Below are 10,128 nucleotides of genomic sequence, written 5' to 3' on the forward strand. Positions count from 1 at the left end.
ATGTTAGTCATGCATTTAAGTATGATTGACATGGGAGACTTTTAGGGCCACGAAACTATGTGGGACCTAATTTTTTTTGGTAAAGTAGTTTTACAACTCAAAGCACCGAAGCAAAAAATGGAAATTAGAGCAACTTATAACTCACCAAGCCGGCCGCGCGCGCCACCCGATCGATCTAGCTCCAAACCTATGTAGCACTTTTGTACTGTTTTTGTAAAACTTTGATGTATGACTTGTAAATAAGGCTGAATGCACGGGAGGTAAAACGTCCGTTGTATGTATTTACACCGTTAAATTCAGATATAGCTCATCAATCCGATCGACACGCCCGGCTGGGGACCGGGAGAGCAACGCAGTGCCAATGAAAGGTAGCATCACCACGAAACCTTGAATAGACGTGACGCTGCGAGCCCTAGCAAACCAACGCCAGGCGACACGCGGTAGATCCAACCGAAATAAACCGCAAGGAGCCGGATACATGTCAGCGCCAGTACAAAGCGCGCGGCGGTACAAATACACGAGCTGGATCGGCCACGGACGTACAGCATCTCAGAAGGCAGGGCCAAAGCAGGCGTACTCGTACGTACGTACCCCCAGCGGCCAGCACGGTGAAATAATTTCCCCCGGAGGCGCGACATACCCCCCGATCCCCAGCCAATCGGGCCTCGCTGCGGGCCGCTGACGGGCCGGACCGCGCCACGTACTCCCGGGCCCGCCACGCTGCATGCCTGCCTGCCTGTACCACACACCCCTGACACCGACGGGTGGGCCTGGCGCGCGGTCGAGGATAACGTGGTCCCACTTTCCAGCGTGTATAATAAGACCACACAGAGAGGAGCAGTGCGTGCTGTCGCACGGCGCGACTTTCGACGCAGTGGCAGTCATGTCGTGGCGGGTCCGGCCCGCGTCGGATTGAACCTCTCAATGGCGCCATGTGCCTCCGGGCCCGCATGTCACGAGGCACCGCAGAGGGGCACGATCGTACAGTACTACTACTGCTCTGCTCCTGCCAGCTGACGACGTATCCCACTTGTCAGTACGGCGCTGCCCATACAACAAGTCAGCAGTGCGCTGCTCCTCCCCGGGGAGCCTCGCCTCGCCTCGCCTCGGGAGCCACTTTTCCCCGAGCAGGAGTAGCTTTTATATGGAGTGCGCGCGCGCCAGCGCCAGTGGGATAACATAACATACCAGCCGCAGCCGCTGTACTTGCAGCAGGAGCTAGCACTAGCAGCCCCGCCGTCGCAGCCGCCATCTCCACTCTTGCTAGCTAGCTGCCTGACTGCCGCAACGGTTTTAGGTGCTGTCAGCCTGCTTGCTTCCGTTGCAAGGCCATGGAAGGAGGCGGCGGCGCTGCTGGCTCAAGAGCGACGCCAGCTAGTTGGGATCTCGGGCCACAGTGGGCGCCGCCCACCTCGGCTTACCCGCACCACTTCATGCCGCCGCCGGCTGGCCTGCAGGAGCTCACGAGCCTCGAGCTGGGGAAGCGCCCGTGCTGCGCGGCGGACGGGAGCGGCGCCGGCGGCGGGCGCGCTTCGGCGGACGGCAGGAGGAAGGAGAAGGCGGCGGCGGCCACGGCGGCCGTGCCGAGGTGCCAGGTGCAGGGCTGCCACCTCGCGCTGGCCGGGGCGAAAGAGTACCACCGCCGCCACAAGGTCTGCGAGGCGCACTCCAAGGCGCCCCGGGTCGTCGTGCACGGCGCCGAGCAGCGCTTCTGCCAGCAGTGCAGCCGGTACGTGCGTGCTCGTAGCAGCTTCAGCTTTTTTCATTGCATGTGCAGAGCTTCACGCGCTATAGTACGTCTGCCAGGTTCCACGCCATGTCCGAGTTCGACGACGCCAAGCGGAGCTGCCGCCGGCGCCTGGCCGGCCACAACGAGCGGCGGCGGAAGAGCAACGCCAGCGAGGCAATGGCCAGGGGCTCAATCTCGCACGCGCACGGTAAACCATCATGTCATGCACTACTCCTGCCCAGTTTTATCGATGGTATTCAAGTACAGTAATGTCTGCTCTCGGTGTGACGATGAGCAATTAGCAGGGCGAGTTAGCGAACAATACAATCGACCAAAATCTACCCAAGTGCTCAAGCCTGCCTGCCTGATGCAGCAGCTAGGTGTCGCCTGTCACGGATAAGAGAGCGGGGTGGGTACGTGTAGGTGGTTTGACGCCGGGAAACAAGGGGAGATCTGCAGGGGCGAGTAGGGACACGAAAAAGCTCTAGGGATGCGTGAGACGGGTGAAGCGGGCACTCAATTTAATGTGCGCATTTATGCGCCATACCCACTCGGATAGGCTGTGCTACTGCTGGAGTAGCTTTGGCAGAACCGTGCATATGATCACGTACAGGAGCGTCTCAGTACACGACAGTGTGGCTAACCAGCCGGGCCACGTGCCCGCGTACAGCAGATTACTGTTGACATTCAGTAACGTACTTACTGGCAGTACGTGCCTAGTCATTGACGAAATGCTAAGAATATACATATACGGTTAGTGATACAGTGCACTCCGTACGTACCAAAATGGTAGCTATGGAATACAAAGAGTACAAAAAACACCACCAGATTCACAAGGGACATAAATCTTGTGTAGTGTTGTGTACTACCTCCGTCTCGGTTTACAGGGCCTACACGTACGTATCCTTAGAGCATGTCTTACAGACCCCTTAAATTTCTGCCCCGTATAACACGAGTAGAGGGCCCTGTATTCGATTTCGATCGGTCAAAAACTTGTCCGAGCTAGCAGACCCCGTATCCCTAAACTGTAAAAGAGCATATTCCAAGAATATGCCAAATTAAATTTTTTTCTTTCTTTCCTCATCTTCCTTCTCTTCTTCTTCCTCCTCTGGGCACTGCACGCCATGGCCCCAAATCGCGTGACGGCCTGGACTCCGGCCGCCCCCGCCCCCGCACCGGCCTCCGGCCACCACTGCCCGCCACGCCGCCGCGCCACGGCCTAGCCGCCTCGCCTCGCCACGGCCTGGCCGCCTCCGCTCCCGCTCCGGCCGCCCGCCGCCACGGTCCGTCGCGCGACGCTTGCCCCCGCCCGCCACGCCGCTCGCCACGGCCGGCCACCCACGCCCCGCCCGCCACGGCCGGGCCTCCGGTCGCCCCCGCCGCCACGGCCGGGCCTCGGCCGCTCCCGCTCGGCGCCCCTGCCGCCACGGCCTGCTGCTGCTCATCGCGCCCTCCGGCCTGCTGCTGCTCGTCGCGCCATGCCATGCACCGGCCTCCGGCCGCCACGGCCCCATCACGCGACGCCGCCCCGGCCGCGACCGGCGCGATGGACAGACGATTTCCTGAAAATTCAGCCCGCCACGACTAGGGGGTTCGCCCTGTATTCAGCCTCCCACCCTGTACTTGTAAGGGGCGAGGAGCCGCCCCGTACCCAAAACTGTAAAAATTCGATACCGGGGGCTGATTTACGGGGTCTGCTAGACGGCCGGGTAGAGCTCTACCCCGTATATTGGCTGTTATTTTACGGGTTGGGGCTTTTAAGGGGTTTGTTAGACCTGCTCTTAGGTTGTCAATTTAACCAACGTAACACAAGATATACACTGCAAAACATGTACTACGTATTATTAGAAAGTTCAGATGTTGTACTTTCTAGTGGTATAATTTTTGTAGCGTAAAATTTACAATATGACGCGTAGACCCTGTAAACCAGGATGGAGGGAGTAGTTAAATACATTTATTTTTATTTTTTCATAATGTTTTTGCATGATTTTTCCCCGTACCTAAAACTGTCTAGTCAATTGACTACACTGATGTAGTGTGGCTCCGCCACTACATTGTGGCAATGTTGCCTAATAAAACACACATACTGTTAGTCCTACTCTAACTCTAAAGAGGAAAATGCGCAAAGCTTGTAAAAGATTCTTTTATTTATATATTTCAGCATGCAGCGGGGGACTAGTAGCAGTCTAGGGTTTAGTGTTGATGAGGATATGGAAACAGTAATTAATGGTATGAATAACACACCAATGAACTACTCCGTCTGGTCTGGTTTATTAGACTTAGCGTATATCCTTACGCCGTCAAATGTGGAGTCGATATGTCCTTGCTTAGCTTGCATATTGTATGCTACATACTTCAGTATGGTTCTTCAGATTTCACATTTAGTGTGCAATAAGCCTAGACTTACCCTAAAGTTTGATTGCATATTCTGTATCTTTCTCACTGGGGACTTTCAAATATGGCAACTCTATATTTCACTAGCATACGTGCATCATGTCCACAAACAATGTGTCGTCTATCCATTACATATTTTTTGAACACCTATTTGTCACATTTTGTAAAGCACCGGTGCATGTGGACTTCGAATTTGCTAAGAACTAAGCAGTTGCCATGATTTTCCTCATACGTAGTTGATCTGATTGAAATCAAATAAACGGAATGTGCCAAAACCTAGGAGTATCTAGCATCAAGAAAGAATACTTGCTTCCAAAAGAAGTGGATATTTGTTGCCAAAGAAATTAATGACCCAAACTCCCAAAGTGCACCAGCAATCTATATAGCTACCCATTCATCACATAATATAAGATGTTATTACACGGACGCAGATTTTTGGCTCTCAGGTGCGCCAGAACCCGTTTTCAACAATAAATTTATAAAAACTACTAAAATTAGTTATAAAAATTCAGCATAAATCATGTGAGTAGAGAATGTATTCAGGTATATGCATGTCAAGTTTGAACCGAAAATATGACTGTATGTAACCTACACAAAATAAAAAAATCATACTGTTTACAGTATAAGAAGCACACGTACACTATTCATAGTATAACAAAGTTCAGTTTTCTCCTTTTTGTGTAGATTGCATACGGTCATATTTTTTCTTGAAAATTTGCACAGGCAAGTATTAAGGTGACATATATACGAGTGAATTATTTCAAAATTTTCTAAAACATTTAAGTAGCATTTTTCAAAAACAAAAAATTGAAACCGGGTGCGCTGGTACCCAGGTTATTACACCCAATATACAATGCCATCTTTGTAACTACTTCTGCTGCCTAGAGATGTGGAGTTCTTTCTTTTGATGAAGCGCCCATACCATTTTATTTGTTACCGAGTAGACGATTGGGAAGATCATAACCGGTAGGCACAATCAGGAAAGACCGTAAACAAATTTATTTATCCTCTTTTTGGACATATACAAGGATAGGTGATTAAGTCCGAGAATACTACAGCATAGCAGAATGGAATGTACCTATGCTAAAGCAGTATCGTTGGGAGAGTCTATACAGATCAAGAACACTTGCCAGAAGCAAGACTAAACTTCTTCACCAGCCGTCCTTCTTAATTCCTTTGGTCATACTAGCATTAAAATGCAAATCTGAAGCGAACAGTTCATGGTTTTGCATCACAGGTACCTATGATAAAATTGTTCTCAGATTAGCTGAACCCAACTGTCCGGTTTCACATGTAGGGTACTTACGATATAAAAGTGGTTCCACGTGTATTGTAAGAATTTGTTGAGTTTTAGGAAAACAACAGGAGTCTTATGTGTACATTTATTAAATTTGCATATAAAAATGTACATTAAAAACAGAGGAAAGAGCAACTAAACTATCAGTCTACTCTAGTGTAAGAATCACTTCATTTTTAAGTGGAAAAGGCCTAATGCCATACATTATCTGAAACCAGCCCTTATAAGAACATCCATAAAAGAAAAGAAAAAGAAAGCACCAGCCTCAAAAAGTTCAGCGCTATCTTCCTCCTGCATAAATAATTTCTTGATTGTTTAGACTAATTCCTTCGACTCTCCCTAGCTCCAATTTTTGGTGTCTCTATCCTATAAAAACTTTTAATATGGTACCTTGTAAGTCCTTTTTTAGAACACACAACTTTATTACGAAACATTTTGGGCAAAATCGCGCATTACAACAGCATTGGCGCACACAGGCGACAAGAAAGAGTTTACATCACATTTAATTCCCTCGTGAGAAAGTGCACGGGCTACTTTCTTAGCACTCCTCACGCCGGGCATAAATCCGGAAACCCGAATACCGAACCCGAAATTCCCGATCCCGAACCCGTATATCCCGAACCCCAAAAACCCGATCACTTATTCGGGTAGCTGTTTTGAATACCCGAATTTATTTCAGGTAATTCGGGAAGTAGTCTGGGCACCCGAACGTCCCGAATATCCCGAAACGGCACAAAGCCCATGAAAATTCCACCCGCACGAACAAAGCCCAGCCCAAGTTGGTAACCCTAGACACTCAATATTACTGCGCTTCTAGGTGTCAGTTTATTTTCTCCACCCCTCACCCTCGTCCTCTCCCCTTACGTAGCCGCCACAAGTCACAACCACATCGACGACGCGCAGATCCCGCTCCCGGCCGCCCGACGCACCACTGCCCGCAAGCAGCCGCCTCGTCGCTGCATTTTTCTGGGTGAGACGACGACGATGACGAGCTCTTCTCCAACACATCCACACCTCCAACTGCTAATTCTTGCTGGATCCGTGGAGGATTGGAGTTGGATATGCACTTGTCCAGCTGCTGGGCAGCCTGGGCATGTACGTTGAGTTTGAGTAACTCGGCCATCTATGCGTGGTTGCTTTGAGTTTGAGAACTTCAGTGATGCATTTTCGTTTTGTTTAATGAACTTTTGTGATGGCGTACCTGTTGTTTAAACTTTGAAGTTTGATTGTGTTATGATATTTATCCTATCGAAAATGCAGTGGAAATGGTGCCATATGTTGCTGTTATTTCTAGCTGTTGAATCGCTGAAACATGAAACATTGCTGAACAGCTACTTCGGGCTATTCAGGATTTCCCGAACCCGAACCCGAATTATCGGGTACCCGAATTGTCGGGTGTTAAATTTTCTGAGCAAATTTCGGGTGTCATATTTTGGAACCCGAATTATTTTTTTCCCGAATTACCCGTCCCGAATTTTCGGGAAATCCCGAATGCCCAGAGTGAAGCACTCCTCCTACTAAACCCGATCAAACAAGAAGAGAACCAGATACAACATTGGATTTTGAGGTCTTTAATGACCGATGCCACTCAAGAGAAACTTTACTTAGAATACTGGCACCACGCGGTGTAATAATCCTTCTGCACCACGCCCTTGGGATCCACAGATATTGCCAAATATTCACTTTCTCACCATCCCCAATTCGCCAGATCACCCCTTGTTTCACTGTTTCAACTCCATGGAGAATAGTCCTCCATGTGTAGGACATATTATCACATGGTTTAGCATCAAGTATATGACAACCAAGAAAATACTTAGCCTTCAATATTGTTGCAAACAAGCCATTAGGGTTCTAAATCAGCCACCAAACTTGCCTAGATAGCATGGCAATGTAAAGAAGCATGTATGTCCCTAAAGCCTAAACCTCCTGTCCCTTTGGCATGACCATTTTTCTCCAACTCAAACAAAGAATTTTGTTCCCCTTCTCCTATTGACCCCACCAATATTTCGCAATCATTGCACCTAGCTCATCACAAAAACCTTTTGTTAAATAGAAACATGACATAAGAAAAGTCGGGATAGCTTGTGCAACTGCTTTAATTAGCATTTCTTTCCCAGCCCTTGAAAAAATCTTCTCTTAATCACCCATGTATAGTCCTCCAAACCTTATCATTTATATAAGCAAATTCCTTCCTCTTAGATCTGCCAATATACTCCGGCATACCCAGATATTTCTCATTCCAATTCTTACTAAAAATACCCAGTTCATACTTGATCATCTCTCTCACATGCTTCTTGGCATTCACACCGAACTTTACTGATGATTTCTCCGAATTGATACATTGCTACCTTTTGAAGTCCTGGTAACTGGTAATGGTATATAAGTTTAGGACGGCTACCGTAGTTGCGGTCAAAAAAGAAAACAATATAAAAGTTAATAATCCTACATATAATCACTTAGCCGTCCATAACTCAATGACAATGGGAGAAGAGAGTCACCTTTATCGTGTCACGTTGGAGAAACAATGTCAAAATCTTGATGCCGCCTTCACACGTATGGATGTGTTTCACTAGGATTTTTGTGATATTTGTGGATTTATTTCTTAGGTGTGACTAATTCTCAGTCGACAAGAAATAAGCTAATTCTCGTTCAGGTGATGTCATCAAATTTCAATTGCAGCCCACCTTGCAACTCACGAGTAGCATGAATCACGAAGCAATTCAACGGTCTAGGGCAGATACAACCTATGTTGCAACTAATGACTAACACGAATCACAAAGCAATCCAATAGTCCTCATATTTTTTCCTTCTTTTGTAACTTCATTTGCAACTACAAATATCTCAATTACAAGCTAGCATGAATCATAATGCAATTTATGGTTGAAAAGTTGACTGAAAACTAAGCTAATTCTCAATCTACTGAGAATTAGCAAAACCGAAGCTACAAATATATACCGTCTACTGGTTGTTGGTCAACCTGCAGTCTAGCTAACGTCCAGGTTCCCAGCGCAATGAGGACAATAAACATGCTGAAATTATTCGCGATTGCAGTTCAAACATGACTGCACACATGAGTATCGATCATATTCTGAGCAGCACTTACCTAGCTAGGAGTACTTGGCAATTTGGCATGCAATGCAACGAACTAATACGGCGGTAGCTTCACTTGTTGCAGGAGTGGCGTCGTTGGTGCAGGGTTTCGCGCCGTACGGCGCGTTGACGACGTCCCCGGCTGGTGCTCTCTCTCTTCTGTCATCGACCAGAGCCACCCCCTGGCTGATCCCGACGAACCCCAGCGACGTGTTCTCCGCCCACTCCAGCAGCGCCGCGCTGGACGAGCTCATCGCCGAGAACCGCGCGGCCCTCCTGGCGTGCCACTTCTTCCCCGAGCGCTCGGGTGCCGCCCGGCCCGCGGTCCCGGCGGCAGAGATGACGGCCGGCGGCTGGCACCAAGCGGCGTACCAGCAGGTGCACGGGGTGGCGGGCAACGGCGCCGTCCGCCGCGACCAGGGAGGAGCTCCTCCTCCGGCGGGGCACGTGACGCTCGACCTCATGCAGGCGCCGGCCACGGCGGGCGCGCGGTTCCGGCCCATGGCGCCGGACAGGCACACCGAGGACGGCGATGCCGGCCGTGGGTCGGGCGTGTGGACGCCCCTGCAGGGCGCCCACGTAGTCTGAGCTAGTCGGCACGCACGAAACGGCTGGCCCGCGCGTACGCGGCAGGAAAGCACGTCAGACAGTGCAATCGACTTGAGTAGTTGAGTTGGAGTATATCGTCTTTGTCTTGTGGCGGGTGCTGCATCTTCCCAAAGTAAATTCTGATTAATAAAGGATGTATTCAATTTGAGAGCTGCGTGGGTTTTGTATCTTCTCGCAGGAAATCGAGCGCGCGAGGAACTCTGTATTTTGTAGGAAAACTGAAGGAATGGAAGTCGCAACTACACAAATCCTTCACTACCTATCCCTGTAGATGTTTGGTCTGTAATATGTCCTCTTTTTCTCCTTGGTAGTTGTCATGTTGGATAATCTCATCTAGTGCTGAACAAAGATGGCTCCTTTGTCCATCTGGAACTAGTGTGGAAAAATAAGTCCGATCATCTAGACCTTTTCTTTTCTTTTCTTTCTACCCGTAACTTGTAGACATTATGGTTTCTTTAATGAAAATCGGGGGGAAACCCCTTTGCTCAAAAAAAAAAAAATCCTTCATAGAAACTCCGGTCGGGACGACATCATCCATTAATATAAAATATTTTACATTTTAGTGAATTTATCTACTTTGATATGTATTTACTATGAGAACCAACCTGAGGTTGGGTGGCTAGGAGGGTGGTTGTACCCCAAGCCCACCAGAGTTCAAACCCCAGGTTTGACATCTGTATGTCTCATAACGGCGGAATATTCATTCAGTGGGAGGCGACGTTCCCGTCGACAGCGAGGCGCCTGTGGTGACTTCGTCAATTTCAAGATCCAATCCGCCAGCTCAGTCTTCCGGAGATGCTTATAGGGGTAGGGTGTGCGTGTGTGCGTTCATAGGGGTGAGTGTATGCGCGTGTATGTGAGCGTCTACGTTTGTACTGTGTTTCTCAAAAAAAAAAATGTATTTACTATATTTAGCGTGTAGATTCGACTCATCATGATGTGTATCTAGGCCAGTTTAAAATATCAAAAACGTTGTATATTAGTAGACCAAGGAGGTTAATTACTCACT

The 10,128-nt window shown here is 48.7% G+C and overlaps 1 protein-coding gene across 1 annotated transcript; it reads left to right on the top strand.

Moving 5' to 3' along the window:
- Positions 1-1,318: 1,318 nt before the first annotated feature.
- LOC127335846 (squamosa promoter-binding-like protein 7) lies at positions 1,319-9,267 on the top strand. Its single transcript, XM_051362583.2, has 3 exons — positions 1,319-1,729; positions 1,807-1,937; positions 8,596-9,267. The coding sequence occupies exons 1-3, from the start codon at positions 1,332-1,334 to the stop codon at positions 9,096-9,098; spliced, it is 1,032 nt and encodes a 343-aa protein (XP_051218543.1). The 5' UTR covers positions 1,319-1,331; the 3' UTR covers positions 9,099-9,267.
- The last annotated feature ends 861 nt before the right edge of the window (positions 9,268-10,128 follow it).

This window comes from Lolium perenne, chromosome 2 (assembly GCF_019359855.2).
Source record: "Lolium perenne isolate Kyuss_39 chromosome 2, Kyuss_2.0, whole genome shotgun sequence".
Classification (NCBI taxonomy): domain Eukaryota; kingdom Viridiplantae; phylum Streptophyta; class Magnoliopsida; order Poales; family Poaceae; genus Lolium; species Lolium perenne.